The sequence below is a fragment of the Nyctereutes procyonoides genome, unplaced genomic scaffold (genome assembly GCF_905146905.1).
Source record: "Nyctereutes procyonoides isolate TBG_1078 unplaced genomic scaffold, NYPRO_anot_genome, whole genome shotgun sequence".
Taxonomy (NCBI): domain Eukaryota; kingdom Metazoa; phylum Chordata; class Mammalia; order Carnivora; family Canidae; genus Nyctereutes; species Nyctereutes procyonoides.
Window position 1 is genome coordinate 51,032,216 of NW_026575131.1, and position 24,211 is coordinate 51,056,426.

At 52.0% G+C, this 24,211-nt stretch overlaps 2 protein-coding genes and 2 non-coding genes across 4 annotated transcripts; 1 reads left to right on the forward strand and 3 right to left on the reverse strand.

Annotated features, from left to right (window-relative positions):
- The first annotated feature begins 12,349 nt into the window (after positions 1 to 12,349).
- EIF3G (eukaryotic translation initiation factor 3 subunit G) lies at positions 12,350 to 16,936 on the forward strand. Its single transcript, XM_055344535.1, has 11 exons — positions 12,350 to 12,441; positions 12,556 to 12,602; positions 13,057 to 13,140; positions 13,245 to 13,333; positions 13,462 to 13,521; positions 14,851 to 14,955; positions 15,044 to 15,233; positions 16,007 to 16,114; positions 16,209 to 16,345; positions 16,432 to 16,538; positions 16,808 to 16,936. Exons 1-11 carry the CDS (start codon positions 12,422 to 12,424, stop codon positions 16,821 to 16,823), a joined length of 963 nt encoding a protein of 320 aa, XP_055200510.1. The 5' UTR covers positions 12,350 to 12,421; the 3' UTR covers positions 16,824 to 16,936.
- Positions 16,937 to 17,066: 130 nt separating this feature from the next.
- LOC129522343 (suppressor of SWI4 1 homolog) lies at positions 17,067 to 23,783 on the reverse strand. Its single transcript, XM_055344536.1, is given in 14 exon segments — positions 17,067 to 17,705; positions 17,707 to 18,320; positions 20,222 to 20,308; positions 20,391 to 20,557; positions 20,634 to 20,763; positions 20,861 to 20,939; positions 21,038 to 21,161; positions 21,264 to 21,371; positions 21,563 to 21,639; positions 22,295 to 22,465; positions 22,572 to 22,622; positions 22,819 to 22,920; positions 23,438 to 23,608; positions 23,724 to 23,783. Coding segments are annotated over 14 exon segments (2,376 nt in total). The 5' UTR covers positions 23,742 to 23,783; the 3' UTR covers positions 17,067 to 17,228.
- On the reverse strand, positions 21,445 to 21,524 carry LOC129522611 (small nucleolar RNA U105B). Its single transcript, XR_008666920.1, has one exon. It is a non-coding gene; the product is annotated as a small nucleolar RNA U105B (small nucleolar RNA).
- On the reverse strand, positions 22,685 to 22,771 carry LOC129522608 (small nucleolar RNA SNORD105). Its single transcript, XR_008666917.1, has one exon. It is a non-coding gene; the product is annotated as a small nucleolar RNA SNORD105 (small nucleolar RNA).
- Positions 23,784 to 24,211: the final 428 nt, after the last annotated feature.

Genomic DNA, 24,211 nt, shown 5'->3' on the forward strand with positions numbered 1-24,211 from the left:
CTTTTAATGCTGCTCCCACCAGCAGTGCCAACTTCCCTTTTTGCCTATCCTGGCTTTTGCTTCTTTAATCCTTGTCAGAGGAATAGAGAAAGTCTTGTTAGTATTTTAAAGAGTGACTGAACATTTTCACCTGTCTGGTGGCCCCTGGATGTTGTTCCTGGTCTGATGCTGCATGACTTGGTCCTTGCTGGTTGCTATTTGCACATTAGATTTCCCCCCACTTGCTTGTTGCTCTTGTCATGAGTTGTCCCATCTTTGCCATATAGGAATCTTATTTTTAGGGGTTAGATTTCTATTTGCTTTTCCATTATTCATAGTCTTCCATTATCCCTGTCACCCAGAGCATAAACTAGTGCTTTCTTTATTTCTGTGATCTCTCCTTTTTAACATTGCTTTTGTAAGGATGAAAATAAACCCCTCGGCTTGCTTATTGACCAGGTAGCAAATGTACGTGGTGAACACAGCAGCTTGACATAGTACCTGGTAAAGTTCCCCTATCGGGTTTTATTTTCCTGTTATACATTGTTTGCCCCCCTACTTTTTTAAAAGCTAAACATTTCATTTAGAAAGTATATTGTGAGGGGGTGCTTGGGTGAGTCAGTCCGTTAAACATCCGACTCTTGATTTTTGGCTCCCATCACAATCAGGGTCATGGGATTGAGCCCTGCGTCAGGCTGTGCTGGGGCGGGAGGCGGTGGGGGAGGCTGTTTCAGGATTCTCTCCCTCTGCCCCTTCCCTTCCTCTTTTTTTTTTTTTTTAATATATTGTGAGTAGAATGAGAATTATGTTAAACCTCTTCCCCATTCCTAGACCCCTTGACCCAGACAACAGAATCCTTACCTCCTTCTGAGGTCCTCCTCTGCCCGAGTCCAGCGTGTCTGTCTTTTCCCTGCTCTAAACGGTGCCACTGATTAAAACTACACCTCAAAGGCTGTTTTACTTGCGGATGTCTTGCTGAGCCCTTGGTTTGGTTCTGTTTTGTTTCTGTCGGGGTCTATTAGAAACCAGTCCTGAACGTACCGCTTGTATATTGATAAATGAACCCACATCCTCAAGCTGTAGAACGTTTCCATGGCTGCAGAAACCACTTATGCCCCTCCCCACCATCACTGCCCCCCTTCCCCTGCTGCCAGGCAACCCCTGGTCCAACTGGGTCTCCATAGAGGACTTAGAGCTATTCAGTTCAATGTAGGCTCATGCATCTGGTTTTTCACTCAGCATAATGTTTTTGGGACTCATCTGTGTTGATGTCTATCACCAGCTTGTCCCTACTTACTAAGTAGAAGGAATGCCTTTATTTTAAACTGTTTATCGGGGCGCCTGGCTGGCTCAGTCAGTGCAGTATGCAACTCTCCATCACAGCATCGTGAGTTTGGGGCCCATGTTGGGTGTAGAGATTACTTAAAAATGGCTTATGAAACAGTTTACACAGGCGGCCTGGGTGGCTCAGTGGTTTAGTGCCGCCTTCAGCCCAGGGCATGATCCTGGAGACCTGGGATCGAGTCCCACATCAGGCTCCCTGCATGGAGCCTACCTCTCCCTCTGCCTGTCTCAGCCTTTCTCTCTCTCTGTCTCTCATGAATAAACAAAATCTTTACAAATAAAAAAATAAACAGTTTACTTTTGGGGGCGCCTGGGTGGATCAGTTGGTTAAGCGTCTGCCTTCAGCTCAGGTCATGATCCCAGGTCCTAGGATTGAGCCCCGTAGCGGGCTCCTTGCTCAGTGGGGAGCCTGCTTCTCCCTCTGCCCCTTCCCCAACTTGTACTCCTGCCCTCTTTTAAAAAAAAAAAAAAAGTTTACTTAAAAACTTTGTTTTTGGGACGCCTGAGTGGCTCAGTGATTGAGTCTCCCTTTGGCTCAGGTTGTGACCCCGGAGTTCCAGGATCAAGTCTCACATCAAGCTCCCTGCATGAAGCCTGCTTGTCCCTCTCCCTTCATCTCTGCCCCACGATCTGTGTCTCTCATGAATAAATAAATAAAATCTTTTTTAAAAAATTTATTTTTTTATCCTTTTGTATTTAGAAACTACTGTGCCTCAGTGGGCAGTTGGTCAAATGATGGTGTGTACATTTGTTCCTGTGTCTGAATCCACATCTACAGGACATTTCTAGTGGTTGAGTGACAGTGTCAAACTTTAGATGTGGCATATCTTCTAAAATCCTAGTGGATATTTTTATAGTGGTTACATTAAATTTATAGACTTATGGGGAAAACTAATCTTAATGACAAGCTTGCCTTTCTAAGAATAGGGTCAACTCTGGTTAACAGATATTTTTATGTCCTTCAACATTTCAAAGTCTTCATTTAGATACTACAGATTCTTTCCTTTTTTTGAAAAAAGATTGTATTTATTTTAGAGAGTGTGCATGTGTGTGCTGCTGGAGGGGCAGAAGGAGAGGAAGACGGAAAGAATCCCAAGCTGACTGCACTGAGTACAGAGCCTGAGGGGCTCGATCCCAAGACCCTGAGATCATGACCTGAGCTAAAATCAAGAGCTGGACATTTAAGCAACTGAGCCACCCAGGTGTCCTGACACTGCAATTTTTTTTCATTAAGATTTTATTTATTTGGGCAGCCTGGGTGGCTCAGCAGTTTAGCGCTGCCTTCAGCCCAGGACATGACCCTGGAGACCTGGGATCGAGTCCCACATCAGGCTCCCTTCATGGAGCCTGCTTCTCCCTCTGCCCGTGTCTCTGCCTCTCTTTCTCTCTGTGTCTCTCATGAATAAATAAATAAAATCTTTTTTAAAAAATGTATTTATGAGAGATATAGAGAGAGACAGAAACACGGGCAGAGGGAGAAGTAGGCTCCTCTGTGGGAGGCTGATGTAGGACTTGACCCAGGACCCTGGGATCATGTCCTGAGCTGAAGGCAGATGCTCAACCGCTGAGCCACCCAGGGGCGCCTCGATACTGCAGATTTCTTAGCTTGATTCCTAGGTATTTAACCTTTCCATCACCGACATAAAAGGGATTTCTATTTTGTTCTTTGGGGGGAGATGGAGAGGGGAAGGATGTTACTTTCTAAGCAGTGGTCCTTTGCCTCTAAAGACTGACTTGTGTTGATTATTGACTTTGTGTACTATGTGTGGTGGGTTGTTGTTGTTTTTAACCCAGCCAACCTACTGGTGCACCTGAGTGTTTCAGTGGATAAGTGTCTGCCTTCGGCTCAGGTCGTGATCCTGGGGTCCTGGGGTTGAGTCCTGCATCAGGCTCCCCGAGGGAAGAGGGGGAGGGTGGTAAGGGCCTGCTTCTCCCTCTGCCTATGTCTCTACCTCTCTCTGTTTCTCATGAATAAATAAATAAAATTACCCCCCCCCAAAAATCAAGAAAATCTAGCCAATATGCTGAATTTGCTTATTTTTGTGATACTTGTATCACTTGCTTAACCGACTGAACCATCCACCCCGGCACCCCTCATTTAGCATGTTTTTGATGTTCATCCATGTTGTGGCAGATGTCAGAACTTCATTGTTTTTTGGGTTGAATAACACTCCATTGTCTGACACACCGCATTTTGTTCATCTGTCAGTGAACACTTGGATTGTCTCCACTGGCTATTGTGAGTCATGCTACAATGAGCCTGGTGTAGGAGTATCTGAATCCCTTCTCTCAGCTACTCGGAGCACATACCTAGGAGTGAAATTGCTGGATCATAAGACAATTCCTATGTTTAACTTTCTGAGAAACTCTCAAACTTTTCCACAACATCTGCACCATTTTATATTCTCATCAGCAACGCCCAAGTGTTCAAGCCCCTCTGCATCCTTACCAACACTTATTTTTGTTTATTAGTGAAATAATAGCCACCCTCGTGGGTGTGAAGTGGTATCTCATTGTTTGCTTTAGGTGTGTGTATGTCCATATGTGTGTGTGTGTTTAATTTTAAACTTGTTTAATATTTTAATTTTTAAATTTAATTTTTAAAAAGATTTTATTTATTCATGAGAGACACAGACAGAGAGGCAGAGACACAGGCAGAGGGAGAAGCAAGCTCCATGCAGGGAGCCCGACATGGGACTGATCCCGGGTCTCCAGGATCACACCCTGGGCTGAAGGCAGGGCCAAACTGCTGCGCCACCGGGGCTGCCCCCTAAATTTAATTTTTAATTTTAATTTAAGCCCTTCATGGTAAATACATAGAAAATACCATTTTAACCATTCTTCAGTGTCCAGTTCGGTAGCATTAAACACATTTGCATTGTCATGCAGTCCTCACCCCTGCCCCTCTCCAGAACTTTTTCATCTTTCCAAACTGAACCTCTGTCCCCAGGAAGCACTACCTCCCCACCCCTAACTCCCATCATCACTTTCTGTCTCTGTAAATTTGACTGCAGGGAGGGACCTCCTGGCAGTGGAATCATGCAGTATTTGTCCTTTTGTGTCTGGCTTCTTTCACTAAGCATGATGTCCTTAGGGTTTGTCCATGTCTTAGCAGGTGTCAGAATAGTCCCTCCTTTTTAAGGCTGAATAATAGCCCGTTGGATGGATGAACCCCATTTTGTATATCCACTCATTTTTCAACAGACACTGGGCTTGCTTCCACTTTTCACCAATGTGATCCATGCTGCTTTGAACACAGTTACCAATATCTATTTGTGTCCGTACTTTCAGTTCCTTCGAGGATATACCCAGAAGTGGGATTGCTGGATCATATGGTAATTCTGTGTTGAGTTTTTTTTTTTTTTTTAGAACTCCCATCCTGTTTCGACAACAGCAGGTTAGTCAACGAAATAAACATTCAAGGCACAGCTAGAACCCTTTTTTGTGGCTCCCAGATCCCATCTGCTGCTTCCCCAGACGTAACCACTATCAGCATATTGCTTGCTGTGTCTCCTTCCTGTCTGAGTTTTTCTACCGTTCCCACATCTGTGAGTCCATAAACCCAGCATTCTCTATGTCTTTAAAAATACTTAGATATGTGCAATAAAATAGCATTTACCATCTGCAACCTGCTTTTCTCTCTCATGCATGCTTTGAGTTTTTGAAGAAAGACAAGCTATAGAGAAAGTACATTGCATCCCAGAACAGCCAAAATGAGTGGTCGAGCACCTTTTCCCCTTTTTATGTTGTGAGGAAGCCCAACGCCCTACCATCATCTGTCACCTTTGCCCACATTCACATGCAGTCATCATCTGTGACTAGGAATAGAAAACTTAGGTGGATAGTGTCCTACAACCACTGATCACTTAGGTAGATCATGTTCTACAACCACTGACTGAGCACCAACTCTATTCCAGACCTGGTGCTTGGTCTGGGCATGTAGCAGAACAACAAACCAGCACTGTATCTTCCTGCCTCAAGACCAAAGGAGGTGGACAAAATCCACAACGAACAAGGTGGTTGTATTTTTTTTAAGATTTTGAGAGTGCACACAGAAGCTGGCGGCAGGGCACGGCAGAGGCAGAGGGAGAAGCAGACACCACACTGAGCAGGAAGCCTGATTCGGGGCTCAATCCCAGGACCCCAGGTCATGACCTGAGCCGAAGGCAGCCAGACACCGAACCAACTGAGCCACCCCGGAGCCCTATGAACAAGGTGATTTAATTAATTAATTAATTTTAAAGATTATATTTATTTATTCATGAGAGACACAGAGCAGCAGAGACACAGGCAGAGGGAGAAGTAGGCCCCATGTAGGGAGCCCGACATGGGACTCAATCCTGTGTCTCTAGGATCACGTCCTGGACCAAAGGCAGCGCTAAACCGCTGAGCCCCCCGGGCTGCCCTGATTTTATTTAAAGGATGGGAAATGCTACGAATAGAACTGAGATAGAGTGACTGAACTTTGCTTTGTTCCTCTCCAGATTTTAAGTGCAACTGGATTACTGTTTGCACTTGTACCTACCTGCCTGTGTCATCAATTACCCAGATGGACACATAGGAAATTCTCCAGAAAGGATGCCTGGTACCCATCCATGCTGAGCGATCATCTCAGTTCTGATTTCTGTTAGTATAGGTTGGTTTTGCCTGTTTGAGAATTTCACACAAATGATATCAAAGTCAGGGGGCACCTGGGTGGGTCAGTGATTAAGCGTCTGCCCGTGGCTCAGGTCATGATCCCAGGGTCCTGGGATCAAGTCCCGCATTGGGCTCCCTGCAGGGAGCCTGCGTCTCCCTCTGCTTATGTCTCCACCTCTCTCTTGTCTCTCATGCATAAATAAATAAAATCTTTTTTAAAAAATCGTATCTAGGGGATCAATTGTTTGGTGTCTGTGATACACATCCATGTCATCGTGGGTGTTAGTTTGCTCCTTTTTGCTCCATTGTAGAGATGAACCACAGTTTGTCTTTGGCTATCCATTCATCTGCTGATGGAGTTTTGTGTTGTGTTATGGGCTGAAATTCATGTTTCAAAATTCATGTTTCAGCCCTAACCCCTAAGACTTCAGAATGTGAGTGTATTTGGAAATTGAGCCTTTACAGAAATAATTGAGTTAAAATGACATCATTAAGGTGGGCCCTAATCCAATATGACTGGTGTCCTTTAAGGACCACGTGATGACACACGGAGAAGAAGGCCATCTACAAAGCCAAGGAGACAGGCTTCCGAGGGAACCAGTCTGCTCAGCACCTTGATCTCAGACTTCCAGCCTGCAGGACTGTGAGAAAATATATTTCTGTTCTTTAACACCCCCCCCCCCCCCCCCCCGTCTGCGGTCCTGTTATGGCAGCCCTCACACACTAAGCCAAGTTGTTCCCTGTTTTGGCCATTGTGAATAAAGCTGCCAGGGACATTTGTAAATATTCTAACACATGGCTTTTTGTGGACATGCATTTGCTTTGGGTGTTTAAATTAAGATTTTATTTATTTGAGAGAGAGCATGAGAGAGAGAGAGAACACAAAGGGGTGGGGGAGGGGCAGAGGGAGAAGCAGACTCCCCGCTGAGCAGGGAGCCCAACACGGGGCTCCTGGGATCATGACCTGAGCCGAAGGCAGAGGCTTAACCCACTGAGCCACCCAGGCGCCCCCATGCATTTGTTTATTTTTTCTTTTTTTAAAATATTTTATTTATTTATTCATGAGAGTCACAGAGAGAGAGAGGCAGAGACACCGGCAGAGGGAGAAGCAGGCTCCACGCAGGGAGCCCGATGTGGGACTCAATCCCGGGTCTCCAGAAACACACCCTGGACCGAAGCCAGGCGCCAAACCTCTGAGCCACCCAGGCGCCCCCATGCATTTATTTCTTATGGAAAATACCAAGAGGTAGAATTGTACATCCTGAGATCTAGCAAATCGCCCTGAGGCTGCCACTTGCTGGAGGATGGCATACCCTGCACGTCCTCATGTCCCTCCTCATGTGCTTTGCACAGCTGGTCTGGCTGCTGTCCTGGCTGCTGTCCTGCAGAGATTCTGGATGTAGAAGAATGTTGGTACTACACACAAGAGCTGTGGGAGCTTTTTTTCCCCATCCACTCTTGGACTCCAGCTTCTCACTTCCTTAGGCTCCCCTGGGGCCTCTTATTTTTGCTTAGGAAATACCTGACTTTTTGTAACAGTGATATATACTTGATGTTTAAGAAAATGTGTTCCATAAAGAAAAACACCAAAAAGGAAGTAAAGATGAAGCCAGATCAAGACACCCAGAAGCATCTGTCTTTAGTGGTTAACATCCTTCTCTGCATCCACGAATGTGCAGTTTCTCTCCAGGGGTGGCGCTTGCACAAATGGGGCAACATTGAGCCAGTCCTTGAGCCAATCCCTTATTTAGGATGAATGCACTGTTTTCAGATTTCTTTCTTTTTTTTTAAGATTTTATTTATTTATTCATGAGAGACACAGAGAGAAAGAGGCAGAGACACAGGCAGAGGGAGAAGCAGGCTCCACGCAGGAAGCCCGACTCGGGACTCGATCCCGGGTCCCTAAGATCACGCCCTGGGTCGAAGGTGGAGTTAAACCCCTGAGCCACCCGGGCTGCCCTATTTCTGTGTATACTTATATTTATTTATTTATTTTTTAAAAAATTCTTATTCATTATTTATGATAGTCACACACACAGAGAGAGAGAGAGAGAGAGAGAGGCAGAGACATAGGCAGAGGGAGAAGCAGGCTCCATGCACCGGGAGCCCGATGTGGGATTCGATCCCGGGTCTCCAGGATCGCGCCCTGGGCCAAAGGCAGGCGCCAAACCGCTGCGCCACCCAGGGATTCCAGAACTTATATTTAAAGCAAAATAACAGGGGACCCCTGGGTGGCGCAGCGGTTTGGCGCCTGCCTTTGGCCCAGGGCGCGATCCTGGAGACCCGGGATCGAATCCCACATCGGGCTCCCGGTGCATGGAGCCTGCTTCTCCCTCTGCCTATGTCTCTGCCTCTCTCTCTCTCTCTCTCTCTGTGACTATCATAAATAAATAAAAAAATAAAAAAAATTTAAAAAAAAGGCAGACACTTAACCGACTGAGCCACCCAGGAGCCCCGAGTTTGAGATTTCTTTTCAGAAAATAGTTTGCATATATCTACATATATGTGCTATTAAATATTTACACGAATTGGTCCCTATAACCTATGCCTTTTTACATCTTGCTTCCTCCTAGTATCTTGAAGATATATATATATTTTTAAACATAACCACAAATGGATCTACTTCCTTAATTACATAGATTGTGGCATAGTGTACCATAATCTATTTAACCTATAATGGACAGTTTTTGCTTTCATGAACAATACTGTACATTTATTCTTGCATCTTCACATTTATAAGTTTTTCTCACAGGTGGAATTACTAGCTTGCTCAAAGGAAAACAGGTATGAGTGAATCGGATGAAGAGGTACAAACTTCCAGTTATAACCACATCTTGGTGGTGAAAACTACAACATAGGGCATATTCAATGATATTATAATAACTTTGTATGGTGGCAGGTGGTTTGTATGGTGGCACTTTGTTTTTAAAGATTTTATTTATCTATTCATGAGAGACAGAGAGAGAGAGAGAGGCAGAGACAGAGGCAGAGGGAGAAGCAGACTCCCCTCAGGGAGCCTGATGCGGGACTCGATCCCAGGGCCCCTGGATCATGACCTGAGCCAAAGGTAGACGCTCAACCACTGAGCCCCCCGGGTGCCCCATGACGATACTTCTTGTGGTGAACACTGCATGATGTATAGGATTGTTGGATCACTATGTTGTACACCTGAAACTGATAAATGTCTATGCCACCATAAAACAAAATTCATATGTTCATTTTAAGTTTTAGAGTATGTCAAATTTCCATCCAAAAAGTTCACAAAATTTCATGCATTAATATATGTGCAAGTGTTTCTTTCTCTACATCTTCACCAGCACTGGATAATATCAAATTTTTAAAGTTTTTCCCATCTGCTAAGATTTTGCATTTCTTGAAGTAAATTTGAGTAAGTTTGCTCAAATGTTTATTGACCCTTTATACAAACTTTATATTTTTGTTCTTATTGTAAGAACACTCTGCTTTGCTTACTTTCCCAGCCTCCTTCCTCATCTCCTGCTAATTTATTTCTTTCTACTCTACCCTCTACAGGCTTCCAAAGCAATCTTTCTTGCAATAAAATATGGTCACAATGGGTTACCATTCAAAACATGTCATAGGGCAGCCCCGGATGCTCAGCGGCTTACCCTGCCTTCAGCCCAGGGTGTGACCCTGGAGACCCAGGATCAAGTCCCAGGTCGGGCTCCCTGCATGGGGCCTACTTCTCACCCTGCCTGTGTCTCTGCCTCTCTCTCTCTCATGAATAAATAATAAAATCTTAAAACAAAAAAACACATGTCATGACCTCACCCATACTCACAGCCTACAGGATAAAGAGCTTACACTATTTAGTCTGGTTTAAAAAGTCCTTTATGGGGGTTCCTTGGTGGCTCAGTCAGTTGGGCATCTGCTTTTAGCTTTTGTCACGGTCTTGGGGTCTTGAGCTGGAGCCCTGCATCGGGTTCCCTGCTCAGCGGAGAGTCTGCTTCACCCTCTCCCAGTTCCCTTGGTTGTGCTCTCTTGCTGTCTCTCTGTCAAATAAATAAATAAAATCTTTTTTTATTTTTATTTCTTTTTAAAGATTTTATTTATTTATTCATAGAGACACACACACAGAGAGAGAGAGAGAGAGAGAGAGAGAGAGAGAGAGACCGAGAGAGAGAGAGAGACCGAGAGAGAGGGAGGCAGAGACACAGGCAGAGGGAGAAGCAGGCTCCATGCAACAAGCCTGATGTGGGACTCGATCCCCGGTCTCCAGGATCACCCCCTGGGCTGCAGGCGGCGCTAAACCGCTGCGCCACCAGGGCTGCCCTAAATGAATAAAATCTTAAAAAAAAGTCTTTTATGATCTAGTTCCTACCTTGCCCCAAATGCCCATTAATGGAGCACTTATTGTTGGCAGACCCCCCATGAGTGCTGGGCACCCAAGAGGTGAACAAAGCAGGGAAATGTCTGCTTTCTGCAGATGACCTTCCATGCAGGGGTTCTCAATTTTTTAAAAAAAGATTTTATGTATTTATTCATGAGAGACAGAGAGAGAGAGAGAGAGAGGCAGAGACACAGGCAGAGGGAGAAGCAGGCTCCATGCAGGGAGCCCGATGGGGGACTCAATCCCAAGTCTCCAGGGTCACGCCCTGGGCCAAAGGCAGGCGCCAAACCGCTGAGCCACCCAGGGATCCCCAGATTCTCAACCTTTTTACATTATTGCCCCTCTAAAGGAGAAAAGTGGAATTATCTTAATTTTAAATTTTTTTTTAAGATTTTATTTATCTACGAGGGTGGGGGAGAGAAGGAGCAGGGGAGGGGCAGAGGGAGAGGCGACTCTGCTGAGCAGGGAGCCCGACATGGGGTTCAGTCCCAGGACCCTGAAATCATGACCTGACCTGAAGGCAGAAGCTCAATCAACTGAGCCACCCAGGCGCCCCTCTTTAAATTTATTTTCAATCCAGTTACATTTAATTTCTCCCTAATGATAGAAATTAAATACTTAGGCATAAGATTTTGTCTAGGAGAGTTGCTTTTGGAGGGTCACCAGCCATTGTAATAATATTCAAGGTGTTTTGCTACCCAAGAATTCATTGTAGCCCCGTTGGGAGTCACGTGGCTCCCACTGAGAATAATACCCTAAAGGGACGGCTGGACAATAAACAAGTAAGCGGGAAGGATTATATCAAAGAGCCAAGAATGTTGCAAAAGAAAGGAGGAAGAGGTGTAGAGGGGCCCCCTGACATCTTGATCATTTGAATCAGGAAAACTCTTCCCAGACCGGGAAGTCCAGCCTGGATTCTTCACCACCTGCCACCATACAATTTCTTCAGAAAATGATAATTTACCCCTCACAGTGCCTGGCATACAATAAGCTCTCGAGAAGTGAGCTTTAGTGTTATTAAATTTTTTTTCTAAAAACTGGATCATTTATGTCTGTTCCTTTTCTTTCTTTTTCTTTTTTCTTTTTAACTGGGATTCCATTCATTTAGTCCTATTGTTCATGGACTGCTACTTTGTATATAAAACATGTAGAGATCATTTAAGGTTTTGGGCTCCAGAGAGGAATTACTTCTGCTCTCTGGCATAAAACTAGAATAGGAGAAGGTCATTTTTTTTCAAGATTTTATTTATTTATTAATGAGAGACACAGAGATAGAGAGGCAGAGACACAGGCAGAGGGAGAAGCAGGCTCCATGCAGGGAGCCCGACGTGGGACTCGATCCCGGGACTCCTGGATCACGCCCTGGGCCGAAGGCAGGTGCCAAACCGCTGAGCCACCCAGGGATCCCGAGAAGGTCATTTTAATTCTTGAATCTGGACTAGCTAGTCCCCTTCCCAAATCTTATTTTTGATATTTGTATTATTTTTCACTTTGCCCATTTTCATAACATTTACATTCTGTTCTGTGCTCATGACCTCCTAATTGTTTAGCGTTCATTCTAGTTATAAATGGATTCATTGTTCAGCACTATTCATTATACTCACATTTTTCTATTTCGGGTTTATGTATTATTCGTCTATGAGTTAATTAGACTTCATCATTAAGCACTGTCTTTATTCGTTTAATACGGTCCTTCCATACATTCTCTCATATTTGAAAATGTGCACAAATCACCTTTATATTCAACTGATATCTTGGTCTTGATACTTCTGAGTCATAGTCCGCTCGCAGTTTTGTGCACATTGCTCCATTGCCAACTGGCATGGAATGCTGGTATGGCAAAATCTTAGCTCAAACTGATTTTTCTCCTTTGTTGGTGATTTTTTTTAAATAAATTTATTTTTTATCGGTGTTCAATTTGCCAACATATGAAAGGTGAAATGAATGGAATGAACGAAGGGAGGTGCCACGGCCGGCACCTCCGCCTCCGGCCGCAGGGGGCGCTGTGGGCGCTGCTGCTGGGCTGCTCTGGGCCGCGGCGCAGGAAGTCTCGTCCTCCCCCCACTTCCGGTCTCTGGCCCGGGACTTGTGCTGCGTGGAGGAGGTTTTGAAATGCCGACCGGAGATTTTGAGTGAGTCGAGGGTCGCGGAGCGAAGCCTGGGAGGCGGCTTGGGGGCCGTGGGGGCGCTCCTCGGGGCCTGGCCTCGCTGACCCAGCCTTCCCCTCCGCCACCTTGCCCTTGCAGTTCGAAGCCCAGCTGGGCCGACCAGGTGGAGGAGGAGGGCGAGGACGGTGAGTACGCCGGGTCGCCCCGGGTCACGGGCGCCTGCGCCGAGCCTGGCACCGCGGTCCGGTGCCGCATCCCCCCTCGCGGCCGGCCCCCCCCCGCGCCTCCCGCCTCCCGGCCAGCCTGTCGCCACTTCCAAGTGTTCGGCTGGCCGGTCCCCCCGCTCCCATGCCACCGCCCAAGCCTCACAGCTGCTGTAACAGCCAGCCCCCTGCTTGTGTGCGAGCGCCGGATGTCTTTATGGGCTGCCCCTCGCTTTCATCCTTGCCATTGCGCGAGATTACTCAGCCAGCGCCACGGCCTGGCACGGCTAGCCCAGGGCACTTGGTCCCCAGGCCTCGGCCCTTGGCCCTGCCGTCTAGGCCCCCGGTGTGGGCGTCATCCCAGAAGTCCCTTCATTTTAGCTTGGGAGCCCTCGCCCCTCCAGCTCACCCCTCCTCCCCGCACTCCCCTTCCTAGACAAATGTGTCACCAGCGAGCTCCTCAAGGGGATCCCTTTGGCCACTGGCGACACCAGCCCAGAACCTGAGTTAGTGCCGGGAGGTGAGTGACGACCTCTGCTCCACTCGGGGCTCCCTCTCCCCAGCAGCATTCCCCTCCCCCTCCATCACCCAAGGCTCAGTTACTTCCCCTCTTCTCTCTCCCAGCTCCACTGCCGCCTCCCAAGGAGGTCATCAATGGGAACATCAAGACAGTGACGGAGTACAAGATAGATGAGGATGGCAAGAAGTTCAAGGTGAGGCTGGGGGAGGGGTTGGGGGCCCCTTGGCCGGGAGGGGATGGTGTGTGTGTTGGGTAGGTTGGGTTGATTAGCTCCAGAGCCTTGAAACACAGGAAGTCGGAGCCTCTCGCCTCCCTCCACAGATCGTCCGCACCTTCAGAATTGAGACGCGGAAGGCCTCCAAGGCTGTTGCAAGGAGGAAGGTGAGACTCTTCTCCTCGTCTTAGAGGCTCTCCCAGGGCTGGCTTGGAGGAATTAGGAATCCTTTTTGTTGACACCGTTTTGATCTGATACCTTTATTTTTAGAAGTGGGGTTCAACTCTGTCCCTATTCTGTTGGATCAAGGGGGTTTAAGGTTGAGGGATGTTTGTGCTCTCTTGGGACCCTGAAAAGTCCAGGGTGCAGAAGTTGGGTGGTTTAGATTCTTAACTCCGCTCAGCTTGTTTACTTGTTTACCAGAAGGAACAGAGCCAAGCCCTCCCCTCAGGCGGTCATAGCAGCTCCTGTTTAACTGGGCTACATGCTTAGGAAGAAGTGATAGCTGTAAATAGCATTGGCACAATTTTCGGTGGACTTCCTCTGTGCCAGACCTCAATGGCAAGTGTTTTGCAGGAAGTGTTTTCTCATTTGCTTCCCCTAGCCATCCTGGGAGGTGGGGAACATTTGAGGTCTCCATTTTAAAGGGGAGGAAGCTGGGATCCCTGGGTGGCTCAGCGACTTATCGCCTGCCTTCGGCCCAGGGTGTGATCCTGGAGTCCTGGGATCGAGTCCCACATCGGGCTCCCTGCACGAAGCCTGCTTCTCCCTCTGCCTGTGTCTCTGCATATCTCTCTCTCTCTCTCTCTCTCTCTCTCTCTCTCTCTCTCAGGAATAAATAGATAAAAATCTTAAAAAGGTGGGGAAGGAAGCTGAAGCCTAGTTTTTTTGTTTTTAAGATTTTATTTATTCATGAAAGACACAGAGAGAGACAGAGGCAGAGATATAGGCAGAGGGAGAAGCAGGCTCCATGCAGGGAGCCCAATGTGGCACTCGATCCCAGGTCTCCAGGATCACGCCCCGGGCTGAAGGCGGCGCTAAACCGCTGAGCCACCCGGGCTGCCCAAGCCTAGGTTTTTGTTTTTGTTTTTGTTTTTTTAATCCTAGGTTTTTTAACTAGCTCAAGGCCCCTCACAGTCTGGGTGACCCCTGGGCGTCACTTCCTTATGGGAGCTGGCCCATCTCCTGTCATGGGTGCCCCAGGAATGGTTTAGCTGTGTGACTGTTTCCCCCTGGGCCTTGGTTCTCTCCTCTGGAACTTGGACTGAGAGCCGTCCCCGCCTCCTGGAGCTGGCTTGAAGCTAGGGGCTAGCACATGCCAGGAGTGGTACACGCTAGGAAATGGGAACTGCCTTTGTCACCACTCTTGGGAGACTTGGGGGAGGGAGAAGAATGTGATTCAAGGCTAAACACCCTGAAGGGAGGGCTTTTGTAGGTCGAGTGGTGGTGGGGGTCCCACTTGCGCTTACAAGTCCCCCATCCCGCCCCGAGCCCAGAACTGGAAGAAGTTTGGGAACTCGGAGTTTGACCCACCAGGGCCCAACGTGGCCACCACCACAGTCAGTGACGACGTGTCCATGACATTCATCACTAGCAAAGAGGTGAGTTGGGCAAGGGGCTGGGCCGGTGGCTGTGATGGTGGTGGCCAGGGTGTGGCAACCCCGCTCTGACTACCCCCCCCCCCCCCAGGATCTGAACTGCCAGGAAGAGGAGGACCCAATGAACAAGCTCAAGGGCCAGAAAATCGTGTCCTGCCGCATCTGCAAGGGCGACCACTGGACTACCCGCTGCCCCTACAAGGACACGCTGGGGCCCATGCAGAAGGAGCTGGCTGAGCAGCTGGGCCTGTCCACCGGCGAGAAGGAGAAGCTGCCCGGAGGTGCCTGGGCCTGGGATGCGGCGGCTTGGCGGACCACGGGGTGGGGCGGGTTGCGTGCACCTCTGGGAGCGTCCTCGGTCTCCACCTGCTGCTGTGAACGGGGCTGTCCGCATCAGAAGTTGTCCTCTCTCACTGGCAACAGCGCTGCCAGGCTGTGGCTGTGGTCTGTGTGAGCGCGCGAGACCAGCGGGGTGGTGCCAGGACTGTTAGTAACACCACTGTTGTTCCGTGTTGGGCTGGTGAACCATTCCTTTATGGGTCTGGCTGCATGTACTTGAGACTTGGAGCTGTGATTCTGCTGCAGACTCTGTGATCAGACTGGAGTGTGCCTTATTTGCCACAGAGGGGACCATGTCTGTGTGTGTGGGTGTGTGCACGCACACGCGCAGACTCACACATGTGACTGCAGCCTGTGTCCATGTCCCTCAGTGTGATTTGCTGATAGTGGGTTGAGTCTGCAAGTTTTACAGCTGTGATTTGGTGTGCAGCACATTTGTTACCTGCCATGAGTGTGGGGCCCGGGGGCTGCCCCTACATGTTCCTGTGTTCTTCTAGCTCTCAGCCCTGGGGCTGCCAGTGGGTTCTTGCTCTGACTTGCCAGATGTGACCTTCATGTCCTGGCGGTCAGTGGACCTCAGCAGAACAAACCAGATACCTGTGGCTTGATAGATGGTGCCTGGGCTGGGTCAGGGCCAGAGCTGCCAGCGCCCTGGGGTGGATCTGTCCCTCACCTGTGCCAGGGTGAGGCCTGACCCAGCTGCTTTGGTCTGCAGAGCTGGAGCCTGTGCAGGCTGCCCAGAACAAGACGGGGAAGTATGTGCCACCGAGCCTGCGGGATGGGGCCAGCCGCCGTGGGGAGTCCATGCAGCCCAACCGCAGAGGTGAGTGGACAGTGGGCACCTCTTAGTCCCATGGTCATCATTCAGGGCCTGGTTAGGGCTGTCCCCTACAAGCTGTTGCTCCTTGCCTGTTTAGCCGACGACAATGCCACTATCCGTGTCACCAACCTGTCAGAGGACACTCGTGAGACTGACTTACAGGAACTCTTCCGACCCTTTGGCTCCATCTCTCGCATCTACTTGGCAAAGGACAAGACCACTGGCCAGTCCAAGGTGGGCGGTGGCTGTGGGGATGGGTGATGGGGTCACCTGTCCTAGTTGTGCCCTAAAGGCCCCTGACTCTACCCCCTCTCCTCCAGGGCTTTGCCTTCATCAGCTTCCACCGCCGTGAGGATGCCGCACGAGCCATTGCTGGGGTGTCTGGCTTTGGATACGACCACCTCATCCTCAACGTTGAGTGGGCCAAGTAAGACCTGTCACACCCCTACCTCCCCCCACCCCTTTGCATCCCACACTCAGGTTGACTGTGGGCCCCACGTTAGTTTAATAGTCCCCAAGCCTCTTCCGAGGTACAGATTATTTAAGGTATTTTTTTTCCAAGGGGGGGTCATGTGTGGGCTCTGCCCTCCTGCATTGTCAGAGACCCCAGTTGTATGTGGCAAAGGGTCTCGGAATGCCCTTTGGGTTCTGGAGCCCTCACACTTGGTATCCTCATCACCTGTCTCTCTCTCTTAGGCCATCAACCAACTAAGCCAGTTGCCATGTTTGCTGCTGCTGTCTGGCCCCGGCCCCAGGACCCCATGGCCTTAGGAGGTAGCTCCCCAAAGCAGGGGGCTCTTGGCAATAAAAAGGCTCCTGTTGTCATATGTTGTCTCGTTTATTCACAGATGTCACCCACTCTTTGGCTCGTGGGGCCAGCCCTCTTTAGGATCAGTGCTGTAGGCAGAAATTCCTGCCACTGTGGCCTGGCACTTGCTGGTCCCCGAACAGGTCTTTGTGTAGGGGAAGAAGTGGTGGTTTGGGGCCTTTGGCAGTTCAGGGCTTGTTAGTGGCTCAGGGCCAGGAGCCACTTGTGCTCTTGGCCCCCATTCTGCTGCTGGTCTCAATGCCTTGTGGTGAGGAAGTGGCTCAAAATAAACCAGGTCATGGGCTTAGCTCAGGGGACTAGGGCTCCACGTTTTGGGGGGGTTGCTGTAACATTGAGGGGCAGGACTTGGCCAGAGTTCCCCGTGTCCTCTGGCATTTGGCTATTGCAGCTGCAGCAGCTCTGGTGACAGCACCCCAGGCTGGGTGCCACAGCCATATAAAGCAGTGGGTGGATGCAGATGGCCAGAGGCATGAGGCCCCGCATTATCTGGTGGGTTCTATAGGTCATTTGATCCACTGCTGCCTTGGCCTCATTCAAGCTGGCAAAGCCTGGGCAGCGGGCCCTCCAGCGCTGCCGAGCTTGCACGTTGAGCACCTGTGTGATGTAGTAGGGCACGTAGGAACTGGCATAGAGGGCCAGGCTGCTAGCCACCAGCGCTGCCACACGCAGCTTCTCGGCAGCAGTCATGCCGTGGCTGCGCAGCACGGCCCATCCGAGGGCACTGTAGGCTGTCAGGGTGAGCAGCAGCGGCACGCCGCAGCCCAGGACCTGCCAGCACCAAGGTGTAGGCTCTGTAGGCCTCGAGGCGGAGGTCATCCGCCATCCCCAGGCACTTGGTGCAGGCCTCAGGCCTCTCTGTGACACAGCTGCCTTCCCTCTGTGGCCTTTTCAGGTGTGAGAAGCTGAGCGTGGGTGCAGCCAACAGGGCTGCCAGTGCCCAGCCAGCAGCGCTGACGGCCCAGGCGTGCTTGGGCCGCCAGCTGCTGCGGGTGAAGAAGGGGTGGACGATGCCTAGGTAGCGGTTTAGGCTGATGCAAGTGACGAAGATGACACTGCCCAGCAGGTTGCAGGTGAAGAGGAAGCGCTCCAGGCGGCACGCGAACTCCCCATAGTGCCAGTTCTTGGGCGGGTAGAAGTAGGCGGCCAGCGGGAGCAGCGTCAGGGCATAGAGCAGGTCGCTGATGGCCAGCTGGGCTGAGAAGACCACGGCGGGGTGCCACGGGCGCTGCTCCCGCGTCACAAAGCGGTAGAAGGCCAGGCCGTTGCTGGCCACAGCCACCAGGAACTCGACTACCAGCATGGGGCACAGAAAGGCTGCCTGGAAACGGCTGAACTCACGGTCAATTTCTACTGAGAAGTTGGTTGAGCAGGTCAGAGCACCTGTGGGCAGACGGTCACCAAGTGAGCGCAGTTCCTCCTCATATGGCTCTTGAGACCTTCAGAGCATCTGCCCTGTGCCTGGTCACAGGCGCCCTCTGGGGGCACACGCTCCTGTCCTTTCTGTGCCCGGGAGGGGGCACCAGCCACAGCAACATTCTAGGGCGCGAAATCGGGCCCAGAAAAGGTCAGAAGCGCAGAGTGCTTTCCTGTGGTAATTACTAGGCTTGTCTGTGTCCTTGAACCCTCAGGAAGATGGGGGAAGGGGATCACTGCCTTCACAGGACGCATATAACCCAGCAGTGACAAACCAGAATGGGTGGGGTGGGGGGGGTCATGAAGGGGAGTCCCCTGCTGCCACTTTCAGAAACCATCACTTCCTCAGCACCATCAGAGGCAAGGCCTCCCAGCTCCCGACCTCACCGCCCATATCTCTTCTCCCAGAGGGTGCCCAGAGTCAGGTCGCATTCCTTGCCCTCGTGCCTCCCTCCTCGCTGGCAGAAAAGGGCAATGTTCATGACTCCCAGGGGGGCCCCAGGAGGGAACCCTGCCTCTCACCCGCTCACTCTCCTTTCGGGCTGTGACTCACTCCCTACAGTCCTTCCCACACCGGCTTTCTGGCTTTTCCTTAAGGCACATTCCGCCTCAGGGCCTTTGCACAGATTCTCTTTCCCTGAGTCACCAGCCCCCACTCAACCTCCTCCTGGTCTCTGGCCCTGAGAGGCCCATTCTGACCCCTCTAACAGCACGAGGCCACCCAGTCCCCTTATTCTGCAAAGCCTGTGTGTCCATCTCCAAGAGAACATCTCCTGAGGGCAGGGAGTGCCCTGCCGCTGGTGTCCTGGTGCCCAGAATAAGGCCTGGGATGCAGCAGTGTGCGAGAGCAGATCTGCACGGACCCCCTTCTCTGTACCAACTCCGCCTCGGCTTCAGGTAGACTGCCTGCTCCCGGTCTGTCCAGCAGGCTCCAGATGCCCCTGCCCTTCCCCCGCCCCAGACTGCTTCCCTGACCACACTTCTGCCTCCCCATCCCATCTCTGCTCTGGGAGGAAGTCCCCGTCCAGACATGATTAACTCCCTCCCCTCCACCTCCTCGGAGCCAGCCCCCTCGGTCCTGAGCTGAACCGCAGGGCCCAGGACACCTGCCTGGTCCAAACGACCCAGCCGCGTTCGCTCCTCACCTGAAGTGGTGGCGGCCATGGCCCGCACGCCCTGCCTCTAGGTTCACGGCCCACGCTGTGCTAGTCCCGGGCCCGGTGTTACCAGCACAGTGGCTCGCCCCTCCCTTCCCTGCAGCTCCACCCTCCTTCCCTCCACCAGCAGCCCCACCCACAGCCTGTACAGGCCTCCATCGCCTCACTCCACCCGCCCCCCCTCCGCCACCCTGGGGTTTCCTTCCTCTTCACATCTTGCTCTCCAGGGTCAACCAGTTACAGGCTTGCAAGTAACCCTGGGCGGGGGTGCTGGGGAGAGGCCCAGGCCCAGGCCCAGTTCTGCCCAGCACCTTCACCTGTGAAAGTGGCCCTGCACTTCCACTACTCAGGATGGGGGAAGGGACGCTAGATTAGGGGCAGAACCCAGTCCAATTCCGAGCCTCTCCGGGCTTTGCACCACAGGACTCCTGATCTCCCCGTTCCAAATACAGACTCAGACTTAGGTTGGGGAAACTGCTCCTTTATGAAAGGAAACCAAGGGCTGCTCCTGGAGACCCAGGTGGAAGTCCAAAGCAGGTCTTTGGGCCCCAATTTGGGGCATTCCATCCGCTGCTCCAGCTTGGCCTCAGACTACTTTCTTAGGTGGTCGAGCTTGGCCTCGCCTGCGGTCCCGGACAGCTCCTCTGCGTCCCAGCTTGACCTGGTCCCGCTGGGGCTTGCCCTTGGCCTTTGAAGGCCTGTGGTAAGTGCCTCCATCTGGCCTCCGCTCTTTTCCTCGTGGCTTCTTGCCTGGGGGCCCGGTGAACCGTCCGCGTTTGGCTGCTTTCGGGAACATGTCTGTGGGGAAGAGACTGTGTCGAGGCCACCAGGGCAAAGACAAGCCCAAGGTGCCTGGCTGCAGTAATCCCCTGCCACATACCCTCATCGGGCTCCTCTCCCACTGCCTGGCGAAAATACTCAGCTTCGTCCTCCTCTTCCTCCTGTTGGCCAGCCCCCTCTGTCTCCGGGGGGGCACCAGGGTCCTCAGCATCGCTATCCCCGCTGGCCTCTGCCCGCATCCGCTTCATGCCTGCCAGGCTCTTCTTCCTGGAAAGGGGTGCCAGTGAGGGGGGCAGCCTGCACCTGCAACCCTGCCTCACCCACACAGCCCACCGCCACACACTTGTGCGCCTCTCGCTGCTCCCGCTTGCGCTGGACGTTCTGAGCCTGCTGGTCCTGCCTCTGGGCCTTCAGCCGCAGCTTCTCCTCCTTGGCTGCCAGGATGGCCTGTAGCTCCTCCTCGGTCTTGTGCACTGAGGAAGATGACACAGGTCACCGAGACCCAAGTGTATTTTGAGACCTGCAAGGGCCTTAGACCTCCAGCCCATGGTACCCCAGCCCCATCCTCACCGAAACTGTGGAACAGCACGTTCCCCTCTCCCACACCCTCCTGGATCTTGATGAGCTGCAGTGTCATCCGAGGCCCAATCTGGAGAAACAAGGGCAAAAAGTCAGTTCTTCCTCAGGGCTGGGGGCTGCCAGAGGAGTCACTTCTGCCACTGGGCCTGCCCCAGGGCTGGGCCTCACCTCTGTGAGCCGCACAGCGCTTTGCTGTGCCCGCATGTTGCCACGCCCTGCGATAGCCTGGGGCAGCTCAGTGATGTTGTGCTCACCATCGGGCTCTGCCTCGCTCTCGGACAGCCCAGCGCCCCTGTGCAGAGGACACGCCAAGGTCAGCGGGGGATCTCAGGCTCCTAAAACAGCTCCAGGGTACCCAGAACTTCAGGGATCTCCCACCCAGTGCACTCCTTACGTAGCCAACAGCTCGCTGATGTCCTGCAGACGGCTCATGTTGGGAAACTTCTCCTGTAGAAGCTTCTTCATCCCTCGACTTGCACCCACTGGAACAACTTTGATGCTACTGCAGGAGCCAGGGCGTGAGAAGGGTGTTAGAAGTTGTGAGACTGGAGGAGGTCAGCTCTGCCTACCCATTCCCACAGTGCGTCAGAGCGTTTACTTTGAGACTGAGCAATCACAGAGCCTCAGCTGGAACACTGTCATCAGCCGCACATGAAAGTCACCCCTCCTCCACCCCCACCTCCCAATACTCACTAATGACGGAAATCTAGCTCCTGGGAGTCGGGATTGTAGTTGATGAGAAGGCAGCGCTTGATGGTGTTTAGGTTCACCTGGAAGGAAGAGGTGGGGCAAAGCACCACATGAACTATCCACAGACTTCCCTGTGTGGAGCCACACCAAGCCCACGGCTATACTCCAGAAATCTCCCAGCAAGGGGGTGTGGGGTGCTGTTAGCACTGTGGGGACTCATGGGCTGGCTCAGGCACTGGCTAGAAATCCTGGTTCTGAGGCCCACTGAAGCAGTCTACAACAGACTCCCCGATGATCGGCACCTAACAGCCTAATTTGAGACCTGCTAGTGCTGGGCGTTAGGAGCTGGGGCTCTGGAGCCAGACAAGTTAAAATATCCAGTCCTGCTCCCTGTAACTCACCTCAAACTACAATTCACTTCTGTCTGCCTGTCTCTCTGTAAAATGGAGTCACAACACCTGCCACACTGTTTAGACCAATATAGAATACACACTTCAGAAATAAAGGACCATCAGCATCATTTTCTGTCCTCCAAAGAATAATGCAACTCCTAAAAGAGCCTCTTACCCTAGAATCACAGAACACATGAGTGAAATTGGACCTCAGGACCCGGAGCTCTCAGCCTCAGTGCCAACAGGTGAGGACTGAACAAACAACCCAAGGGCCTATGTGTGGTACCTATTGTCCCAGGTGCCCCGTCCACCCTCATCTCCCACCACACCAGGCCCATCCCACCTTGTGCACATTGATGGAGGGAAACAGGTTCTGGAACATGGTGGCCATGAGCTTCACGTGCATGCCATGGGGGCCGAAACTGTTGAGCACCAGGAGAGGTGGGTGGGCAAACTGCTGTTCATGCATGCGGTGTCGGCGCAACGAGGAGACTACATCTCGCACTAACGTATACTGCAGGACAGGGTGGGAAGTGGGTGCCTGGCAGCCACATGTGGTTGGCACCACCCCAAACCCATCCCCTACCCAACACGGCCCCCCTACCATCTCCAATCCATACCTTGTTGATCCGGAAGGTCAAGGTGGGGCCTCCTGGGAGGCGCATCAGCTTCTACAGAAAAAAAGAGTTGGTGAAGAGTGGAGGCGTCCAGCTAGGGGGGCAGGGAGTGGGAACCTCTGCTCCATCTCTTCAGAGCGTTTACTTTGAAGCCAGAATCATGGCAGCTCAGAGGCATATGGGTTCATCATGAGAGCTGGGGGAGCAGGAGGGCAGGGAGAAAATCAGGACTTCCCAGGTGTTAACTCACAAAGTAGATGTTCGTTTCTGTTTTACTCAAGATCAGGAAATGGGTGACCCCAAGAGGCCCGGCCACTGCCACACAGTCCTTCAGGGTGTTTTTCTTTCGTATCTGGGAATTGCAAAAAAGAAATAGGAAGGATGATGAACATCTCTTCTTGAGCAAAGACTACAAGCTGAGGCTGTTATGACCTTTCCTGCATTTAATTTCTCCAAGAGAGAGAAACCCTCCCGACCTCTAAAGCTAATCAGGCTTGAATTTATCCGTTGATCACTGCATCGCCCAATCTGCAGATGAGGCGACTGATCCCTGAGACGTGAACTAGCTTCCTCCAGGAAGCTCTCTCTTTGAGAGAGGCCAAGTTTCCACCCTAGATTTGCTAGCTCGAGGCCCTTAACCACCAGCCCTAGGCGTCCAGCCAAGCCCCCAGCGGAGTTCATGTGCGTTCATCTGCGCGCGCCCTCGCTGCTGCCCCACAAATCCCTGAGCGGCAGGGACGCTGCTCCCCGTAAGGGTCCCTTTCTCGAGCCAAGGAGACTGAAGCCACGCGCGGTTCCGCGGCTGGAGCCACTCCGCGGCCGCCAAGACAGGGCCCATAGCTGACGGAGGAGCGCCGGGTGACGCAGACCTGCAGGCGGGTGGCGGTCAGCGGCTCCATGACCCGGCGCAGATCCAGGCTGAGCTGCCGGACGCCGCGACCCGCGCGACCCCGAGCGAACACGAACGAGTGCGGCTGCGCGGCGTAGGCCTCGAGGTTGCGGAGCTGCGCCTGGGCGCGCGCACGCTTCTGGTGCCGGGACTGCAGGCGCGAAAGGAGAGCGGTCAACGCCACGGCCCCCGGGGGACCCCACCGGCCTCCCCCTCCCCTCGGCCCCCTCGCGCCTCGCCCCCCAGGCCCGGCCGCCGCGCCTCACCCGCCCGGACTGCCCCATGCCGCCGGCCCCTCCAGCTGCACCCTTCCGCCTGCTGCTTCCGGCGCTGCGCCGCTCACTTCCGGCGCCGGCGAGGCGGTCACGTGAGGCGGCACGCGCGGCGGTGTCACCGGGCGGGCATGCGCACCAGGTGGCGGCGGGCAGCACTCCTTGGAGGGGTTGCTATGGAGACACCTGGTGCTTGTTTCTACGGCAACCGGGAGGGGCTGGGGTGTCAGGGGAGCAGCGCGGGCTTCTGAGAAATGAACCGTGGGTTCGAATCCTGCCTCGACCCATGACTGCGGCTGGGCGAATGTGAGAGCCGCTTGATCCGCGCCAAGGCTCCCGCAGGCATCCCCAAGCGAGGATGGTGATCGTTTCCCCTCTGACCCGCGAATTTAAAAAGATGATGTATGCACAACGCTTGGCACACCAGCACCAGGCACTTGGGGGAGAACCCGAGAAAAGGGCAGAGCATGGCAGCTAGGCAC